The 22,553-nt window shown below is 40.1% G+C and overlaps 1 protein-coding gene across 10 annotated transcripts in view; it reads left to right on the plus strand.

Moving 5' to 3' along the window:
* clcn3 (chloride channel 3) overlaps positions 1-22,553 on the plus strand; it is a 40,972-nt gene that overhangs the window by 4,393 nt on the left and 14,026 nt on the right. For 4 of the 10 annotated variants that reach the window (XM_028563870.1, XM_028563873.1, XM_028563877.1 and 1 more), the window contains exons 2-3: positions 2,526-2,707; positions 21,303-21,463. In XM_028563870.1, coding sequence (XP_028419671.1) covers positions 2,545-2,707; positions 21,303-21,463 — 324 coding nt within the window. In that variant the 5' untranslated portion in view covers positions 2,526-2,544. The other 6 variants (XM_028563871.1, XM_028563878.1, XM_028563876.1 and 3 more) reach the window with 5 other exon arrangements.

A 22,553-nucleotide genomic window follows, 5' to 3' on the forward strand; every position in this document is an offset into this window, starting at 1 on the left:
GGTCGGCGCTGTTGCAAGCCATTTTTTTAATATGAAATAAATGTGAAGTAAATCCTGACCAAAAATTGTCTGTGGCAATATATTAGCCATTTGCAGTACAGAATGGCCAAAAATATGCTTATGGCAGTTTAAAAACATTCTCTTTCCTTGGCATTCACTTTCTGTATGCACTGGATAAAATGATTGTTTTGTTACAAAATCACATTTTTAGAGAAACCTACTTCCTAATTCTATCGAGCTGACTCCAACTTTTCTTTTTCTTCATTTCCTTTTCATTGTGGCCTTTTCTGAATGTCAGCACACAGCACATGCGAGAAAAATCCAGATCACATAGAAAGTCGAATCTATTCAGGTCAATAAAAAGGGAGCTTAGAAATCGGTTTAGCCTTTTTTTTCACATATATAGCAAAATATGTAGTCGCCAGTCAAACCATAAAGTATTAGTGACGTTCAGTCAGGCTGCAGCACCATCTTTCTCCTGAACTCTCTTCTTCTCTCTTTCTTTATTACTGTGGGACTCATCATGCCTTGTGGCTGATATTCATATAAATATCTTCGGGTCATCTTCTAATTTTCAGGAGTCATTGTGCTCGGCCTGGTGGGGATCATTTAGGTCACGTCTGTCACAGTTTGTGGTTACAGATTATTGTGTAGTTCCCACCTCTTCCACATGGAGGCGGGGTTTAAGCAAAGGTGACATGCTGTGTGTTGACGCCACTCTGCTCTCTTTGGTCCAGCAGTTTTATTATCATAATCATCCTCTCATTGTAGGGAGGATGTCCATGTGTCATTTTAATCCCTCAGTCTATAAATACACCCCTTGGCTGTGCAGCCAACAGAACATTATAACATAAATGCCAAATATCTTGACATTCTAAGCATTAAAGGAACCAAACAAATTAGGAAAAAAATAAAGTCAAAAAAATAAATAAGTAAAAAGCCAGGAACTTCATTCCTATTAGCATTAGCATTATGCATCTGAATCCAAGGTATTTTCAATACGTAGGCCTAGGTAATACTTCATTTTATGGGTCCATGATTTCCTAATAATTTCCCAGGAAGTTTATTAATAGAACTATGTAATTTGGTACTATCTATAGAGAAAATAAGGGTTTCCTAGAGAGAAAATCTCAATTCATACCCAAGTAAAACATTTATTTGTCATCGGAAACTTTATTCTCCATATGTTGAATTATGTGCTTTCCTGTAGACATATTTTACATTATACCATTTTTAGGTTACGCTACAGTAATTTTTAATTAAGATTCGCACATTAACATTTTTTTGTAACAGATTACGTAGTTCTTTTAAGGAAAAGCCTTGGAAATTATTATGAACTTATTCTTAAATATTGTTTCAAAAGAAAAGACTTTCATAGCTGAGATATTGATTTTTATGATAGCTGCTAGACTCCCCAGTACTCTAGATTTATTGATGGTTTAAATCTGCAATCACAGGTCGAATGCATTTTTCTTCTTCACCTTGTATCTCTGGTAAAGGGGTTCAAATATTTGTTCTCAGTCATTCTACCTCTTCATTAGCATGGCTGGCCATCTCTGACAGTAGGCATTCATCTAAACTCTAAATGGATGTCCTGTATCCCTTCCCTCACATTCCTTCCACACCTCATTCTCTTTTTGTTTCACTTAGTCTTCCATCACTGTGCGGTCCAGCGGTTACAATATTTCTCTTATCTATCAAGGTTATCTGCACCTTGAAAATGTACTTGCACACATTTTTGTATTTGTGTGTCTGTGTTGTCAGTTTTCTTACCAGTAATCACTTTTTTTGTTGTTGTTGCCAAAAACACTTAAACATAATAGGAAATGTACGTGGAATGCTAACACTGGAAATGTCAATTGAAACACAACACCGACAGTAAAAGATTAAAATTTGAAATGAAGGACTTTTTCAAATATATAATATGAGCAGGGTCTGTGAGAGTCTTGCAGACATTTAAGTCAGTGATCTAAACAATATTGACTATAATATAGAGTATATTTTGATCTGGTGATAATTTTAAAAGATGGGTCAAACTCTCTGTGTATCCTTGTAATTCTTTAGAATAATTAAAGGACTTTGTTGGCACTTCTCATGTATGTTTGCTGTTTTTGTTTCCCAGTGAAGGCCCCAGTTGCCTCATTCTCCAAATATAATTGGACAGATATGTGATGGATACAATGAAAGAATGTGTGACCAGATTATTGTCTTTCAGTTCAGGCTTTTGTTGTTTGTCTGAGAATAAGCTCTGGGAACTGGTTATGTTTCTCTTACCGCTCAAATGATAAAGTAGATTTTTTTGCTGGACCATGAATGAGTGTATGACTATAATCTCTCCATCACAGCCTCACTGTGGGCCTGTCTGTCTTTGCTGTTTTTCTGTGAGTCAATATGCACGTAAATAACCCACCCTACTCATCTGTGACCCACTTCAGTCTGTAGACTCTATAATCTAGCATCCTCACAACACGGTGTGTATATCTCCACCACTCCCCTCCTTCCCTCCCTCCCTCCTTATCATCCAGGGCACTGGCGTGTTGCTAAATGGAGTCGGAGCAGCTGTATCACAGAGGCTACTGCAGGAACAGCTACAACAGCATCGCCAGCGCCAGCAGTGACGAGGAGCTGCTGGATGGAGCCGGCGTTATCATGGACTTCCACACCACAGAGGACGACAACCTGCTGGATGGGGATGCTACCTCCCCAGGTAGGGAGAACGGGATGCCTCCAAATACCTCCCCCCAAGCTGTTTGATTGGTTCTGGACCTTTTGAGCTCCCCCCCCGTGACCAAGGCTTGACGAACACTGACCCTCACCCTCCAATCAGATAGCACCTTTACTTGAATTCTCAGTGAGCTTCCCACTGTGCTCCATTCTTTCTGTTGTGGCGTCTTCCAGTCCACAATCCAGTTTATCTCCTGACTAAGCAGACACGTTGCTGCTCTGGTCAAGTGTGTGTTAGCTCGTGTGTGTTGCTGTTCTATGGCGCAGTCGCTCTGCCATTGACCCCCTCCTCATCTCCATCCACACCCATCAGCTGCTCTACGTGCCGTCCTGTCACACTCTACAGACACCTGCTGCCCAGCATCCACCCAGCATCATTGTCCTGCTCCTGTTTTGTCTGAAGCAGCCTCACAAATGGTTATAAAACTATTAATCGATATAAAAATGGGAAATGAATATGGATATAGACAAGCCAAAGTCACTTCTTTGTAGCCTGCTGATAACCAAATTATCTGAGCACAGACGTAAACGTATTAGGCTTGAGAGGTTTTGACCATATCTCATGGTCTTCATTCGGCAAATAGTGAGACCCTCAAGTCCCGTGATAACAAATGATAAAAAGTTGAGGTGATAGCCAAGCAGAGTGAATTCATTATCAAATTAATTCCTTTTAACGTTATTCGCTTTATAACCATTTGTAATTTTTTTTAATTATTATTATTTTAAGTTGTGTTTTTCCACCAACAATCATTTGTTTGGTTGTCTTGCACATCCAGTCATAATTATCGTTCTGTCCAGAACTACAAACATAACGATGACTGTTCTTATACCAAACTTTATTTTGCTTGGTTTCATGATTTTGCCTATTTGTGTTCTCCTGTTTCCATCCACCATCTTGACCTGGTCACCTTTTCAACAATATTGCTTCCTGTTTCCTGCAGTTTTGTGGTCTCACCACCACTTGTATGTGTGCTTTGGCCTTGCTTGTTGTTCCTACTCCGCCTTGTCTTGTGGCTTACGTGAATTGGTCTTTCGTATCAGGTCGCAAGCAATGAAAGATAGGTGGGTTTTAGTAATAATACAGACACGTGGCAGAGGCTCTGTCTTTTTGGGGGGGTTTATTCATAAATGCGTCATCAGCTGGCCAAATATAGAACAGTTTAGGTGGAGTGTAGTGTACAAGTGAGACACAGTGATTTTAGCTTCTAAAAAAGATATAGTATTTATTATGCAATTGTTAAAAAGTGTGTTGTACCATGTGTTTCCTGCTGAGTAATTATAATCCTACCTGTCATTCCAGTGCACACACCTGTTTGTCATTCATTCAGAGGCTCAATGGCACTCTGACTGGTATATCTTGTGACCCATCGACATCCAATCTGCTGCGTCCTGTTTGTTGTTCCTTGTCTGAGTAAATCTGGTGATTTCTCTCTTTAGTTTTGAATTGCAGCTGGTCAAACAGAAAGCGCTCATGCTGAGGGGGTTGTGTCTAAGGTGTCAGCTTGGGGTGGGGAGACTGAAGTTAACAAACTAGTGTGTTCATGTTGTGTATAAACTCTTTCTGTCTATTTAATTTAGATAATTAGGATTAACTGCCTTTATTTGTGTCCGCTTGAAGACACAATGAAAAATAAAAACACACTTTTGTATGGAAAGTTGTGGTGCAAGTAAACTGGACTAGTTGCTTGTAGAGAACAGACATTTTCCCTGCTGCTTATTCTCCTATTATCTGCAATCTCCCTTTTCTGTGGTGCAGCGTTTTTCAGTTTAAGTCTGAACACAGCTTTTCCTGTTTTGCACTGATGAGAGTGCAGAAAGACTTGCTCTGTTACAGCTCTCTCTATCAGGCATTATAAGTCATGTGAATATGGTTGGCACAAAGCCTGTAATATTTCTGTTAAAGTGAACATCTCATGCTCAGAAGCTGAAAAATTTGCTCATTCTTGTGTTCAGTGTTGCCAACATAAAAGCTCACAATTCTGTGGGAAGATTCTCAAAAGAAAGGCACCTAAAACAATGAGTGCATTTCTAAGGTTACAGTGTGCACTAATGGAGAAAGTTGTGAATCTTATAACATTTAATAGCAGGTTGATTGAAAGGCTTCTGTTTTTACAATTTTAATGGCAAGATATCTGAACATCTAAACATGCTTTTGGACTACCATTAGCTTGTATTTTCTGTAGGAATTTTCTGTCTGCATTGTAGTCACACTACTACCAGCAACTCTCAAAAGTGAATTGTCTACTGGCTTTAGTTTTATGTTTTTATTGAAGTGTAGTAGCAGTGATATAACGACTCTAGAGTTTAGACTCAGTCTATTCATTATTAAAAAGGAGACTGTGGGTGACCAGGCTGTTCAGTAGGAGACACACAGGTGACTTAACTGGATGGACGACCATGTATAGTGCAGCAGGAGGCAGACAGAAGTGCGATTGTATGGAACAAGATAAATAGAGGTAGTGCTGCAGCAAAGGCAATACTGAAGATGTATCCATCTTCTTTGTTTGCTGTATTTATGCTCGGTTGTGTTTAAAGCTCAATACCAACATTGGTATTCCAACATTAGCATTTAGCTCAAAGCACAGTTCATGTTTACAGCCATACAGTAAGCATGTTATCACGCATATTAACAACTATTTTATGCTAAGTTAAGCATTTTAACATGCTAATGTTAGCTTGTGAACATAAACAAACTTTATTTATATTGTCACATACACACAGTACAATGTAGTGAAATTCTATTACTGCATTTAACCCATCCTAAGTATTAGGAGCAGTGGACAGCTATACATACAACGTCCGGGGAGCAACTTGTGGTTCAGTGTCTTGCTCAGGGACACTTGGACACATGGCCGGACGACTTGGGATTGATCCGCCAACCTTGTGGTTGTGGGGCAACCATTTTACCTCCAGGCCACAAGCTACCCACAATGTGTCGTTAAAAGAACATAACGTGGGCGCCCGGATAGCTCAGTTGGTAGTGTGGGTGGCCATATGTAGAGGTTTACTCCTCGACGCAGCGGGCTGGGGTTCGACTCCGACCTGCGGCCCTTTGCTGCATGTCATTCCCCCCTCTCTCTCCCGTTTCATTTCTTCAGCTGTCCTCTCAAAAAAAGCCTAAAAATGCCCAAAAAATAATCTTTAAAAGAACATAAAGTAATATTGAGCATGTAAGCTTATTAGCTTACATATTATAGCCAGACCAATACTGGATTTTAGTCCCAGAGGTAGTAGAGGTTGTGTTTATCTACTGTATGAGGGATTGGCTTGCATGTCAGTGTCTCCAGTCTCTGCCTGGTGATTAGCCCCTCTTTCTTTTTCTCTGAAACTGGACCTCTGGTCAGTTGACTACTTTCACTATGGAAGGTGAAAGCATGGGGTAACCCTAACCTGCCTCCACGTATACGGTCACTGCTGCTACAAATGGAGTGTGAGCTTCATTGAAATGTTGCAACAATGCATAATTGATACGTTTCCTACAAATATTGAAGAAATCTGATAACCACTGTTTTTACACTGTATTAACCAGGACGTAAAAAAGGTCTTACAATTAGGGCGGTTGGAATGAATACTGAAATTCGAATATAATTCAAATTAGGTGGTACGGTTCACAAAACCCACGGTTCTGTTCGTATCACGGTTTTCGGGTTTTGTACAGTTCTTGTTATTTTTTCTTTTAATACTAAAGTATCGATATTTACGATCCCAACGTCTCCTGCTCTAGTATCGATTCTGATATAAAAAGATCGATATTTAAACTCAGTAATTTGGAGTGAGTGTTTATGTTATCATAAGTAACTTGTTGTCACCTGAAAAGTCTAATTATATCCGTTTAGGGGAAGGAACTACTTCTCCTTCCGCCGGTCAGTTGTGTGTGCACTGCGGCTCTGTGACGGAGCCGGCCGCTGCAACAGCCCTTCTTTAATTTCCCGCTACGAAGACTGCAGACTGAGTGACTATGGCTGACCGCAAAAGGAGTCATGTCTGGCTGTATTTTAGCTGTAAAGACAGCAGGGACGCTGTGTGTGGACATTTTTTTTATTTGTGTGTAATTTTCAACCTGTTTTACTGTACAAGTCTCTGAGATTTTCTTTATAATTAAATAATATGAGAGTAGTTTATTGTCTTGTCATTATGCAGCTATAGCCTACTTTGGAATTGGTAAGCCTACAGCCTACTTTTTTATTTTACTTTAAACTATTTGTCACATGACACTACAAATAAAATACGTAAAAAGTATTGGTATCGGTATCGGCAATACCAGCCTGGGTATTACTTGGTATAGGATCGAATAGGAATTAAGTGGTATCGCACATCACTACTTGACATTTCTGCATGTGACGTGACCTGCAGCAGCAGGAGCGGTCGGCTCGGTGTCTCTCCCTCTGGCTGGAAATCGTAAGGAGGACGGGAAATAGTTTTAACATGACTTTAAAATCGCCATCCACCGAGCCAAAATGCTAATGTTATCAATAGTTAGCTTGTTCTGGTTTCCTAACTGCGTCGGTAGGTAACGTTAGTTAGCTGGGAGCTTCATGGTGAAAGCTAAAGTTTATGTTAGGTCCCCTACAGCTGTCAGTTAGCTTCCACATCATATTATCTTCTTACAGCTATATTCTCAGTAACGTGACAATCTGCTGGAAACGGGTTGCTTATAAATCACTAAAATAGTAGTGACAGCACCGATTGGCTTGGTTATTAATGCACTTAGCGTCGATTGTTACTTACCTAGTTTAGGACAAATGGTTTCGGCTGTGCTTCCTAACATGATGTTAGACTTTACAACTTGTTAGATAATGTTTCATTACAGAGTTCTCGGTTGATTTGGGTTTGTTGCTGTGTGCTCATGGTGGAAAATGAATGTAAACAAAGTTGCGTGCAGGTTGCCTCAAGGCCAATCTAATGTTAGAAGTCCCTCTAGTGGACAGAACGTGTAACAACAACCACATGCTTGTAGTGGCATTGACAATGCATAAGCCTGAGTAGTGTAGAACATATTTAACAGGCTGCAATTGAGCATTAAATATTCAAATATTATTCGAATATTAAAAAAAAAACTCAAATGGAATTTGAATAGTATTATAGAGGAAGATTGACAGCTCTACTAACAATCATTTATAACTTTGGACCGTATTGTAATGTATTACTGTATCTGCCTGGGCTCCACCTCCTGCTCTTGTCAGTTGATTTTTGTGTGACACCCATATGTGCACTGGCATTCCAAGAACCCGTTTGGCTGCAAGGTGTCTGTGTGAGCTAGAGTTTCAGGAACTCTCTGGATGGCTGTTCTTCCTTGAAGCTGGTGTGTTGCCTGTCTCTGTCTCTCTGTGCTATTTTTAGGTAGAAATGAGGGGTGGGTTCATGGGGAAGCTTGTAAAGCCCTCCTCTGGGCTATGACTGCAGTGTGAGCAAAGGGGCTGGCTCACTCTGTGGTACCCTGGAGAATTTTGCTGAAACTTTGTTTGCTTGGAAAAAGTAAAGGAGATCAACAGAGCAATGCTTTGGGGAAATTTGATTTGAAAAGGATTTATTCTGTTACATTTTAACTCACTGGATTACTGAGATTTTTTTTGTTTCAAACTTCATGTTTTGCCGGTTTAATGTCCTGACTTTGAGCAGAGAAGTAGCAAACTATGGCTGACATCACCATTATCATTGCCTAGCAACAGGAGCCCTGCTGAAAGGTAGGTCTTGGCTTTTTATGTTATAGTGAAAACATAGTTACAGCGTGTGAAATGTCAGGGTCCCATTGTTTAGGCCTGGGAACTGTAAGTCATGTGGAAGAGCCTGACTTAAGTTGCATTGTTTCATACAATAACACATATTCACACCAAGTTTACAAAACACCTTCTGTCTTGAAATGGTAACTGTGGTCGCTTTTGGATTATAAGCATTAAATCCACCCCCATTCAGATTGGTTTAAAGGGACTAGAGAGAGTTACTCTACATTAGAGTCAGTACAGTCTGTCTTGCATTATGGCACAGATGCTGTGAGATGTCCAGATAATATCTCACGTTTCATTCATTCGCTTTTTGCTTGTTTTTTCTTGCTCTTACAATCCCCAAAACAGTATTTCATTTTCTCTTAGTATGCTGGAGGAAAGCCAGCCGTGGCAGTGGAATTTATTCAAAAATAACCAAAATAACAAGGCAGATTGGCAAATAACTCCAATGGGCAAATAGTTATTGACCTTGTTTGTGCAATCGGAAAGATATATTTCATTTATGAATAGGCTAAGTGATTTTGAGTTGAATTGGCAAAATACTGCTGTAGAAAGTTTTCTCTTTTATCAGTTTGGGCTGTAACCAGAGATGGACCGATGTGACTTTTTCTCTTGCAATACCAATTCCAACACCTCAACTCTGAGTTTCTGCAGACACCATTCATCAGTCTGATACTACAAATGATCTCTTTTCCCCCCAGTTTTGAAGAATATGTTACTGGCTGGAGCTCATTGGGATCCTTTTTATGTAAAGGTAACATGAGGCCAGAGATTGCTGTGCCACTGAAAACTGAGTTGACTTTAACCAATTCAATTCAATTTTATTTATAGTATCAAATCATAACATAGGTTATCTCGAGACACTTTACAGATGGAGTAGGTCTAGACCACACTCTATAATTTAGAAAGCCCCAACAATTACAGTAATTCCCTCAAGAGCAAGCAGTGCGACAGTGGCGAGGAAAAACTCCCTCTTGGGAAGAAACCTCGGACAGACCCAGGCTCTTGGTAGGCGGTGTCTGACGGGCCGGTTGGGGGTGTGATGAACAGTGGCAATAGTAGTCACATTAATAATGGAACAGTGACTGGATGTAGCGGGAAGCTGCAGGGTTCAGCAGGAAGCAGCATGACATTGCAGGGCACCGCTGAGCTCAGCAGGGAGTGCAGCAGGACCACGGCGACAGCTGGAACCAGGATCTTGGTGCCAACGTTCTCCAAGGAAATACGCTGGGGGAGAAAACATAAGGACTCCGGGGAGTAAACTCCCCAGAAGCTAGGATTAGTAACAAGCATTTCTGGGACGGGATACACACAAATAGTAATAGTAATAGAAAGGGAGAGGAGAGAGCAGCTCAGTGTGTCAAAGGAAGGAAGTCCCCCGGCAGTCTAGAACTATAACAGCGTAACTATAACAGCGTAACTAAGAGAGACAGGTCATAAGGAGAGGTAGCTTTTTCGGGCTTAGAACTCTCTCCCTGCCGGATCGGGCTTGGCTGGCCTGCCTCCCTCTACTTTGTTATGTATTATTAATCTAACAATTATGAAGGGAAGCAGGTGGGCCAGTTAGGTGAACACTGTAACTCCTCACTCCCTAACTATAAGCTTTATCAAATAGAAGAGTTTTAAGTTCATTCTTGAAAGCGATTACAGTTTCTGCCCCCCAAACCCAGATCGGGAGCTGGTTCCATAGGAGAGGAGCCTGATAACTGAAGGCTCTTGCTCCCATTCTACTTTTAGAGACTCTAGGTACCACCGAGTGACTTTTTGAAAATAACATAACAAACACTTGATTGAAACTGTTGATTAAATAAAATTATGTGGATGGTCATTTCTGGCTGACCCAAAACGTACTTACAAGTAAAGTATCTGCTCCAATTCCCATACAGCGATCAGATCAATGCATCCCTAGCTTCAACAAAAAAAATACCAGACCTCTTGTCTTTTTGTGGTCTGACCACAAGATAAGTTAGACCATAGGGTCTCACATGACTGACAGTTTGAAACTCGAACATATTTAGTTTACCATCATATGAGACAAAGAAAGTAGGAAATATTCAAATTTTTGGGGCTGGAGCCAGTAAAATCTTTGCATGAAAATAAAGCTGATGAAAATTATAATTATTCACCTGACAGAAAGCCTGTTCCACTCATACTATTAGAACTTCTATTAATTAATTACACTACTCACAAAAAGTTAGGGATATCTGGATTTCGGGTGAAATTTATGGAAAATGTAAAAAGTGGTACTATATCATGAAAGTAGGGCATTTAAGTAAAAGCATGCAATGGTGATTTCCTCATCTCAAAAAATGTATTGAAACAAAAGCCGTGGTGGATATACCACAACAAAAAATGTAAATGTCAGACTAACTGTGTGCCCTTGAGCATCAATTACAGCTTGACAACGACGTCTCGTGCTGTCCACAAGTCAAGTTATTGTCTGCTGAGGCATGGCATCCCACTCTTCTTGAAGGGCGGCCCTCAGGTCATTGAGGTTCTGGGGTACAGAGTTACGGGCCTCAACACAGCGACTCAGCTGATCCCATAGGTTTTCTATGGGATTCAGGTCTATACGACCATTGCAGGTCGTCTAGCACACAGACCACGCTGATGTAAACGGTTTTGAATAGTCTGACATGACACTTGGGTGCCTCTCGCCTCCCTTAAATGTGCCTGGAGTTGAGTGGCATTCATCATCCGGTTCCGCAGAACACTGTTCACAATGAAGCGGTCATCAGTGTGGGATGTGGCCAATGGACGTCCACTTCTATGCCTTTCTGTGACTCTTCCAGTCTCTCTGTATCTCTGTTGCAACCAGGTTGCAACCTGCTGATGACACTCTGTGACACTCTAAGCTCAGTGGCCACTTCCGTCTGACAACATCCTGTTTGAAGCCTCGCAATGGCGAGGTACTGTTGATCAATTGATAGGTGTCGTCTTGGTCTCATGATGTCAAAATGTGAACAGCATGATGAGGAGGACTGTTTAAATACCAATCTAATTGAATCAGGAAATGTATTGGTCGATTCATGGATCAAACACCTGTTGTGAATTTTGCCGTTAAGCTCCGCGTTACGAGGACAGCCAGTTGTGCAGAAAGTACTGAAACATTGAATGGTTGGACATGCGCATTCAAAAGTTGAGAGAAGGTCACATTAAGTTCACCTGTAAAGGTTATAGCCTAGTGGATTTTAGGTTCATCCTGAAATTTCACCCGAAAGCCGAATATCCCTAACTTTTTGTGAGTAGGTGTATTTACTCCTTACTTTAACCCCCCCTCCATTTGCTCAGTATGGAATATTCCATTTTAGAGCTCACCCTATCACACACACACCCCTGTGACCAGCCCAATGGACTCTCCCATACAGGCAAGGCTCACAGATCTCCCTTAGCAACCAAGCAGACAGGGTTGACCGGCTTGGTGTGCTAGTCGTCTTTCCCTTTGAGTGTGTGTGTGAGTGGTGACATCATCAGCTAGTCAGCTGCTGCAGTGGAGGGAGAAAGAAAAGGGCGGGGGTAGGGAGAGAGGACACACACAGCCCCGCTTGTCTTCCTCTGGTAAACATGGCAGCAGCAGCAACGACTGACACACGCAGCGAGCAGTGCGTAGTGAAGCCTAGCTTAGCTTAGCCTAGCCTAGCCTCGTCTCAACTGTCAACATGGAGGAGGAGGACGGGGCGGCCGACCCCTATTTGCCCTACGACGGCGGAGGGGATACCATCCCCCTGCAGGAGATCCCTAAAAGAGGTACACCACGTCCCCTCTTATTTTTTTCCCCTCCCCCTTCCCCTCCGTTTCCCATCTTTTCTCATGATGCCGTGATGACAGAGGCCGCTTTCTTTCTTGTACAGTGAGTGCATGTAGCCATATGGCATTGTGCAGGTTAGGCAAACGCTGCCTTCATCTGTTGTTGGTGAGGGATGAAAATTGGAGTGAAATTATGGATTTGAAGCTGCAATTGCTATTGAATGCATGTTCTATGGGAGCTAAACATCTGCCTGCTCAGCCTATTTCACAATCCACTTCTCTGTTGATGATCAACCAGCAGTGTGTGTGTGCACGTCAGCCAAAGATAATGAGCTAAAGAGGGAGTTGGAGTTAGTGTGAAGGCTTGTGCTTGGGCCTTTTAAGCAGCAGCGACTAAGGGCAGCATCATGGGCATCCATTTTAATTCCTCCAGAGAGAGACACAGTCAGCCTTTGGCTACTAAATATGTGAACTGGATGCATGTAGGCTGTGTATTGTTGAAGCTTTTCACAATGTTCCTGCAGTGTGAGGACACCTGTTGGCCAAATTCAGGACGTCACCTTAGATCACATCACACATAACGAGGTCCTCAGGGTGAAGGCATACAGTCAAACTGTGACAGCTTGTTTTTCGATGACAAATTTGAGTTCTTAACACTCTATCCTTGTTTGTCTTTCCTATCTGTCTTTAGGGAGTTTTCCTTTTAGTTGCATGTGTGTGCGTTGATTCCTCCAGGCCTTGTTAGATTTTTACGGTGAGCGAGCAGATACAAAAGGCCCCTACTGAGTTTAGGACTGCCTACATCCACTTTGTGCAAAGTACATCCAATCTTGTATTTCCTCTCTCCTTGCAGACACACATTTTTGTAGTTATTAGTCCAGCTTGTGATCCTCTCCTTACTTGAATTCTTCAGTCTCTAGATAACCACATCTAACCATAAGTCCACCTCTCTCTTACCATTTTGTCAGCCCTCCATGTAGAAGCAGCTTTACACATGTATCTTCTGGCTGTTTTGCATTGCACGAATGAATGAATGAAGGTTTATTCGGTTACAAAACATAAAACATAATATAAGTACAGCAAGTTCATTACAAACAAGGTAGTTAATTGAAAAGGTGTAGGCTGAAGCCATAGCTTATTACGCCTACCCTATTTACAAAACAACATCTACCCATCAGAAGTTAAACATAAACAATATAATTGCATAAACATATGTATTCATACACACATACATATATACATACTATATATATTCTCATATGCATACATACATACATACATACATATGCATGCACATATACATACAACATACCTATACGATTTTACTTAGGCAACCTTATATTTGAAAAAAAATTAAGTTTTAAACTTGTTTGAAATAATGAATGGAATTATTCCTCTTAAGATCATCAGTGAGACCATTCCACAAGTCGACCCCTTTTACCAAAATGGTGTTTATTTTAAAGTTTGTTCGAACCATTTGTTTTTTAAACATATTCTCTCCTCTTAGGTTATATTTCTGTTCCCTTTTTTCAAACAAACATAATATGTTTTCAGGCAATATTTTCCTATAGACTTTGAACATAAAGACAGCTGTATTCAGACTGACAAGATCGGAGAATTTTATTGCTTTAAATTTGCAGAATATCGAGTTTGTCGGTTCGTTATACAGTGAATGATTGACTATCCTTATGGCTATTTTTTGTAAAATAAAAATAGGTTTTGTGTTTGTGGTGTAAGCATGCGCCCATATTTCAAAAGTATGGAACAATAAGAGAACAATACAGAGATGGCTTATTTGTTATACAGAGATGGCTTATTTGATTACAGTAATTGTGATCCAGATACATTTTCTTCTAATTCCCTGCTTTACTAACCTGTGAAACTGGAATATAGTGTTTGTACTATATTTGCAAAACAAAATATAGCAATTTGGTCTCTTAAGGTCATTTACCTTAAACACTGTGTCCTTGTCTCAACTATCCAAAACCAACACAGAATATGTAAACACACACAAAAAGGGCCTTTTCGGACTTTGATCCATTTTATTTGTCTGCCTTTTGTGTGACTCCAGGGATTCCATCAGTCTGGTCATCAGGCTGGCTTCTCTGGCTAAGGAGGTTGTCGGGCTCAGTTTATGATGCTGATCACATGATGGCTGAGCAGATTAACCCTACTCCAACCGGGCCGATCCGTAGTGTCCTAGCAGGCTGCCTCTAAACCTCTCTGATCTGATTTAGACCTAATTCAGGGGGTTGAAGGGCAGGTTGTTAGACTGGAAACCTTAAATTTCTCCACCCATTATACACAGAAACCTCTGAACAAGCAGTTGTCTGCTGGTCATTTCCCACCTCATTGATCATAGTAGCACAGGAAAGCCACATCAAATTCATTCAGGGAAGTGGTGATTATTGACAAGCCTGAATGCGCACTGACGCGGCTGTTATCCCTGCTGCAGGCTGAACAGAATTGCCACGTCACTTTACTAATGCACAAGGGAAAGAAACTGAAGCCTTATTTGTATGTGTGTGTCTTTTGTCTGCGTGCCTGCTGAACCGCTGGAATGTGATGCTGGCGATGTGTTCGTATATACAGTACCTTTCGTTTTCCGTGGCGTCACCCTCGCTTGGCTCCAAACACTGATGGGTGTTCAGTAGTGCAGCATCAGCAGGAAGTCTGATTTATTGCATCAGTCAAATCCTTCGTTTTCTTACTGGAAGTTGAAAATGTTCCCTTCTTAGCCACATCGATTTTGTTCCTATTTGTGAGATGGAATTTTTGTAATAGTTACTGCAGTGAAGAGCCGCAGTCTTATCTTTTGTGCTCTGTTGTCTTCATAACCGACACCGCTATTTTTCTTCATTGAAATTTTTTGCCTGGCAACAGACTTTGCAGAAATCTAACTTGCATTTTTTGTGTCCCACCTTTCTCCTGAGTCAGTCCATGAATCACCTAGAGTGGCCCTTGAGGGACAGAAATCCCACTGACAAATATTTTTGGTGATATTTTCAGATATTTTTCATTTTTTGTCTTCAATTAATGGCCTGCCCTAACATTTTCACAAAGTCAGTTGGCCAAAATTGGGTAACTTTAATGTCAGTTTGAGATTTAATCATGTTAACTACAATGTAATTTGGAATTATAAACATTCTTAATTGTAGATGCTCAGTATAAACTGGGTAGTGATTTTTGAATAAATAAATACGGTACATTAAATCAAATCTTTATTGTCCATTATGGAGTTTGTTATATGAGCATACACCAAGACATGCACCAAGAAAACGGCAGTTATTACCGTCACCATCTCATTAAATGGGTGGTCTTTTAAGAAATCAATATACACTGCAGTATCTTCAGTCCATATTAATCCCTGTGATTATTCAGCAAAACATTTTGGCTCTCTTTTTGTCTTGACTTATACTGTCCCTTCAGAGCAAGTTTTATTATGTCAGCGCTTCTCTTAGCAAAAGTCACTGCATCCAGGTCTCTTTAAATTTTTCACCGGAAGTAATTGTGAAACTGAAATTGTATCCTAGCATGCATTTTGAATCTACCAAGCTTGGACGGCGGAGGATATGAAACAGCCTCTCATTTTCGTTATACAACTCAATTATCAATAATAGTTTTACACAATAAATCAACTCATTAGACTTTGAATGTATGGTTGATTTCTCAAAGTAATGCCTGCATGAAAATTTGCTCAGACGTTTGCGGCAATGTGGAGACCTGCTAGCTAGCCTGGTGGTCATCCCTCAGTGGAACTGTTGCATGATATATTTGTTGCTGCAAAAGTGGTTTGGCTGATGGGAAATTTGATTTATTTATTTTTTTCTGCACATACATTACAGTGAGGATAACAGGTGTATCTGTTGATTGCATTTCACAATCGATGCTGTTGAGAGCGCTGAAAAGTTAGTTAAGTGGAATTGTACTGGAGTAAACGGTAACACATTTCCCTCTGAAATGTAGTGGAGCAGAAGTAGAAAGTGGCATGAAAAGAAAATACTCAAGTAGTAAATTACAAGTACCTCAATCTTGAGTAAATAGTTCTAGGTACTTAATTACTAGGGCTGGGATGATATGCTTTTGTCCCGATTAGATTCTTTCATGCTACATGTGTGCGGATTGTTTTCATTAATTGCGATTCGATAGTATTGAGTATTGCGATTTTCTTTTCCTTCTTTAACAAAAACAAAAGTTCAATAATACACTTCTAGAGACAATATATCATGAGACATTTCTAAAAACTAAATGTTTTCTGCACATCGCATTTATTTAATTTGTAAAGAAGTACATAACATGTATTTTCTGCATTTTCTGCTTTCGGTCTGTTTTGCTGGAAACGGATATGATGCAGTCGGCGGTACCATATAAACAGAAAATATTTAGGTGAATCATTGGTAAATAAAAATCGTCGCAAAAAAAATGACACTTTTCTTTTTTTTCACCCCTAGTAATTGGTTATATTCCACTACTAGATGCCAGTAAGAACTTTGTGTACTCTGTAATGAGAAAGGCCTAATGTCAGTTAAACTGCAACTGCTATGACTGCAACTAACTACTGTGCCAGTAATGGTTGCTACTAGCAACAAAATGTTCAACTGAAACCAATTACTGGTTGGTCATTAAAAAGGGAATAAATACCAATTTTTCCTCAATAAACCTAAATTCAAAGCATGTCACACATTTCTTAAGGGTTGTTGTAGGTCTTGCCTTTTTTGACTGAAATAGCTCACTCTCTTGTACTTAATGTAGGCAGATGTACAAACTGATGACTTAAAGGAAAGTTGATCGTATAAACACGAAAACCGTATGAGAAACACACAGACCATAGCTACACACACACACACACACACACACACACACACACACACACACACACACACACAAACTTCCAGATTGTTGGAGTCACTCTAAAATTAAAATGGAGAATGATAGCTTCAGTCTCCCTGCCAAGCTTGACACTCTTACTGCTGCTGACTCCACAACAGTACTCTTTCCCCTTTCTCCTTTCAGAACAGGATGTGTATCAGCTGGTCAGATGAAAGCTACATTTGGCCATTTTGTGCCCTGCTTCTTACAAAAATTCTCACCAAAGTGTTATCAATGTATTTCTTCTTTCTCACATCCTATCTACCATCAAAGGCAGTGATATGAGTTTTCAAAGGCTGTGTCATGGCCCACATTAATAGGGTGGGGGGGGGGGGCAGGATTTATTATCAGCTTATGTCTGAGGTATGATAAAAATGTGGCTTTATTCCTAACTGAAATGTTTATTTGGTTCTTGCTGCTTATAATCTTTCTTGCTTGCTGTGGATTAATTTTTTGGTGCACTGAGTTGTGTAGCTCATTTATTATATGGTAATGCATGTGTTATAGCAGTGCAGTGTAGTAATGCTTGGAAAGGATGCAAATGCATTGATGCCATTTAATGATCTGTTTTATGGCTCTGGTTAGGGATTTTTTTTAAATATTTAAAGCAGATCACAGAGGTATGAATAAGGCCTTGTTTGATAGTCCTCATGGCCCTGCCCCAGTTGTAGTTACACTCAGGAGATTTAAAATGTATTGTGGACTGGAATGTGTATGTTTGCTCTTCAAATGGCCTCAATATTATTCATGGTGTGTCATTTCATTGGCATTTCTCTCGCCCACATTTCTGCATTCACACCTTTTATCTTCGGCAGTGTAAGTTTCTTTTGTTTTATGTTGTTACAGATTACACCAGTCGCAGAATGGCATGCAGGGTGGGAAATTAACATTCCCTTTGATTGTTGTCTTAAGTACCACTTTGGCAGGAAACCAACAATCATTGTTTTATTTTTTATTTTTTTAATTAAATTAAATCTAAAGTTAAATTTATCTGCTAAACTAGTTGAATTTGTACCCTCAGTAACATCATCTGCTGCTAACGGTCACGTTGCCAGACCACAGCGCTGCAGAGGAGGGTCAGGCTAGAGCACACAGCATTCCGGGATAGGAGACAAACGTGCTCTGGTTTATTGGCATTTCTTTAAACTAGGGCTGTCAAAATTAACGCGTTAATTTTTTAATATTTAACTCGTTAAAAAAAATTAACGAAATTAACGCAGCTGTGTTTGTTTAATTCATGTGGCGGCTGAGAAACGTAATACGTCTACATAACAGCAGGCGGCGCTAATCTGTATTGTTGCCCAAGTAATGAAAACCGGCAGCTGATTGGACGAACGCGTCACATGGGTTTGTTTTCTCCGGAAAAATTGAGAGCCAGACTGTCATGGCGGCCGTTCAGAATACGATCTCATATTGTACTAAGATAGTTCACTGAAACATGTTTCTGAAAACATTTTAAGCGAGAAGTGCAGTTGCTGAATCTGTCTTCATTTCAGCTCAACAAAGGTCAGTTTAGAAGATTTTCGTCAGATTTTGAGAGACTTTAGTCACACTCATTCCACTCGCCATTTCCGGGTGAGTCCCGACTGCCCTGCCGGCGACTGAACTCTCGGCTCGCTGGAGATGAGCTGAACTCTCGGCTCGTTGGAGATGAACTGAACTCTCGGCTTGTTGGAGATGAACTGCTCCTCGCCTGTAAAGTAGACGAGAGCAGGCGACAGCAGCCGGGGACGGTGACAAAAATCTGCTTTCTTTTTTGTTTTTCTTCATATTTGCAAAGTTAAGTGATTTAGCATTTAAATATCCATTATTACAAGCTTCAGTCTCAATTTAAAAAAGCGATTAATCGCGATTAATTACAGCAAATTGTGCAATTAATTAGTTAATTTTTTTTAATCAATTGACAGCCCTACTTTAAACCAATCACAATCATCTTGGGCGGTGCTAAGAGCCGGACGCAGGTACGGTGCCACTGTAAAATAGCCTCGGGAAGGAACTCATTTTGGTGGAACGTGCACGTAGGGAAGCGGGCTCTGGAATTCAAATGGCTGTTGAATTTGTGATGAGAATTTTACTCAAAAAAAAAAAAAAAAAAGTAAATATATAAATATAATTGATTGTCGGAGGATGTTTCCCGAACCGGAGTTTAGAATGGCAACACAAAGAAAGTGGCAGGTGAGGGACTTCAGACCGAAAATGAGGGACATCCGACGGAACGGGAACAATCCCTTAGATGAAATGTCTAAGGCGTGGCACTGAATGATCAGGGGAGGTGGAGATGGACCGTTGCGTACAAACTAACAGCATTTATGTAGCCTCAGCTCGATGCTACATGCAAAGCAATACAGGAAGTTTCTATGAGTTTATTTTTACTTACTTTGTTTTCAACTGCAGTTGTTTTAGGAGCCCCATGTTTTTTTCTGAACTCTGTGTCCATTGAATCTTTCAACCGTTCTTTGGCTTGGTGTTAAGTTGCTCTTGCATAGTGGAATACTTTTCTATAAATAGTTTTCTTTTCGCTCTGTCATTTGTCATCTTTTGGCTTCTCATGTTTTATTTGGCATGTCACATTTACCGTTAACACAGTAATTAAACCCATTTTCCCATGATTAATCTGATATTGCTGAATGTAGACAGGAAAAGAAGTTGTACTTGGGACTCTTTGTGTTGCTGATGAAGTCTCACACATTTGCGTCACCACAAGTGGGATGATTAGGCTCAGCTTAACTGTCAATTTCAAATACCAGAGGATGGGGTCTCCCTAATTTATCAAACACATTTTGTGCCAGATTAAACACGTGGCAGTGCATTTTAAAGTTGATGAGGGGGGCTTTTATACTTGAATGTTTACTTACTGAATTATGAGGATGATAAATCAGAAGATTATGAAGATTTTTTCATTATCCCCTTGTTGACTCAGAACTGTATTACAAAATATTACACGTTTTTCACTTTTGTTTTATGAAAGAAATTTTCATCATGCAGCCAGGAAAGGCAAATGGCAGCCATGCAAATTGTGTGTGTGTCCCTGTGTCCCTGTGTCCCTTCTCATATTGAATTTGTGCATCCAGCCAGATGAGATCAGACCTAACCAGAGACATTCAATGTCTAATGACGTTCTTATGAGCAAAGTCACTATAATAATCTAGTCATTGTCAGTAAAGGGCAGGGGACAACGTTTGATTTGTATTTTTTACTAACTCATGTGGAAGTCATTTCTGAACTAACTGTTCATTGTCTGGCAGCCTGTAGGCCAATACAATCAGACCAGCGCTAATGAGACTGTCAAACATCCAAGTAGTTAAACGTGTTTATGCTTAAAAGGACGGGGGATTTTTAGGGCTTCAAGAAAAGCCAACAAGGCACCTGTTAAAGGTTTTAAATATAATTAAAATGTCATTCACTTAGACTGGCGTGTGCATAAAGAGCTTTTAGTAGAAGTTGCTGATTGAAAGTTTTAATGTTGAAAAGATCATCTGCAGACACACACGTCCACCGAACATAGTGATCTGCATCTCACACCAGAGCAAGAAAAATAAACACTGCAACTGCTCTGTGCAGGTGTCCATGTGCAGCTTACTTAACCCCAAATGCTCCAGTGAAGGTGTGACTGTGTTAAAGTGTGGATAAAATATTACCTCAGGGTATTTAGGTGGAGTTTACTCATCCAAATGATCCAGCATTGCAGATAAACCTCCACTTAGTTTATTGTTGTTGCCGAGGAAGTGATAGACTGCAGGCCTTACAGGGATTTCTCAGAGTAGCTGTGTCATTATCTCTCAGCGGTGACTGTGCGTTTAGTTCTGCAGTGTTTTGATGGGCCAGATAATGGAGGAGATTAATCTCGCAGCCAGCTCCTTCTCTTTTCAGTAGCATTTATGAACATAAGATGTACGGCAGAGCAGCTTGGCCAAACCATTACATCACAAGCTTTTCTTTTTTGTTTTCAGAGACAGATGAAGTTCAGATAGGTTTCATTTGACTTTTTTTTTTTTTTTTTTTTTTTTTTAATAAATGATTTTTATAACATGATCATGTCCTACATGTTCTTTCGTATTGTATTTTTTTTTGATATAACACGCTTCATCTTTTTGAGTCAAACAGGTCACCAAAAGATAGTATTGTGAACACTGCACATTTGTGCATATACAATATACTTTTTATACATTTAAAAAAAGTTACAATTCAAGGTAAATAAAGAATAAATGTAAAGCAAACTCTCATGTACTTTTGTTATAGGGTCTAACTACGTCATGTCTAACGGGGGCGGGGCACCCAGCAGCACCACCCACCTGTTGGACTTCCTAGAGGAGCCCATCCCTGGTGTGGGGACCTACGACGACTTCCACACCATCGACTGGGTCCGTGAGAAGTGCAAGGACCGCGAGAGGCACCGGAAGGTGAGGAGACTGAGGCTGGCCATCCTTTAACCTTAGAAGTCTCAGTATACTTTAAACAAGCTAGTTCATACGACAAAAAGTCAGTTTGTAGCACTTTTCACGTGGACAACTAAGGGTAACACTATGAATATCTTCCAGGAGAGACTGAAAATGTTCACCGTTCTCCACATATATCAACAATCAAATCTCTGATCAGCTTTTCACACCTTCCATTGTGGCTGTTCGTAACAACACACTTTTGATTTCCAACGCAGTCGGACAACACGTTGAACAAACTACTTTTGTAGTATAACCCCCCTTTAGGCGATCTAACAAGCACTTTGTCTGAAGCATACTGAGGCTTTTGGCTTTAAAACATGGGTTTTTGAAAACCCTTCTCACAATGAGGTTATAATAGAAGATTCAAATTGATACTCTGCTCTCAGAAGTATTCTCGTAGCTCAGCCCATTTTTAGTTCATAAAGCCACATTAGCTGATGTCAGTGCAAAATCCTCTGCTGCACAGAAATGAATGTCTTACACATTTGCTGTGGAGCAACACTTTGTTTTGGATTGCACAAACTGATTCTACGAACTGGGTAGTTATGTAAGATCAGCAGTTTTACCCTAAATGGCTTAACAGAGGGGGAAAATAGCCCGACATCCGACAGAAAACAAAACTTTATGAACAATGATTTAATATCAAAAGCTATTGCCAGTTTAAAATGGAAGTTTTCTGCTTCAACATTATGATTATTTGAGCAAACCACTACTTTTAAGATATTATTTTATTGCAGAAATCTAGTTTGTCAGGAAATAAATTCCCATAGTCCACTGACCAGCTTGATTTTGGAGCTTTCAATTATATCTTACAGTCTTCATTAGCATGAACTCATGAATGAACCAGAGTCAGTGAACAAACAATAGACTCGGCTTCCTGCCAGACATCTCCAGATCACGGATACAACCTCTCTGTCAACACTTTTGTCCAAATATTGACACAATGTTACAGCCCGCTTTTCATAAGTGCAGGACTTGCAGGAGAATTTTTATGTTATTTGAATACTTTATCAAACATTGTTTTTATAACCTCTTACTTAGTCTTACCTGT

Source organism: Perca flavescens, chromosome 19, assembly GCF_004354835.1.
Source record: "Perca flavescens isolate YP-PL-M2 chromosome 19, PFLA_1.0, whole genome shotgun sequence".
In the NCBI taxonomy this organism is placed as follows: domain Eukaryota; kingdom Metazoa; phylum Chordata; class Actinopteri; order Perciformes; family Percidae; genus Perca; species Perca flavescens.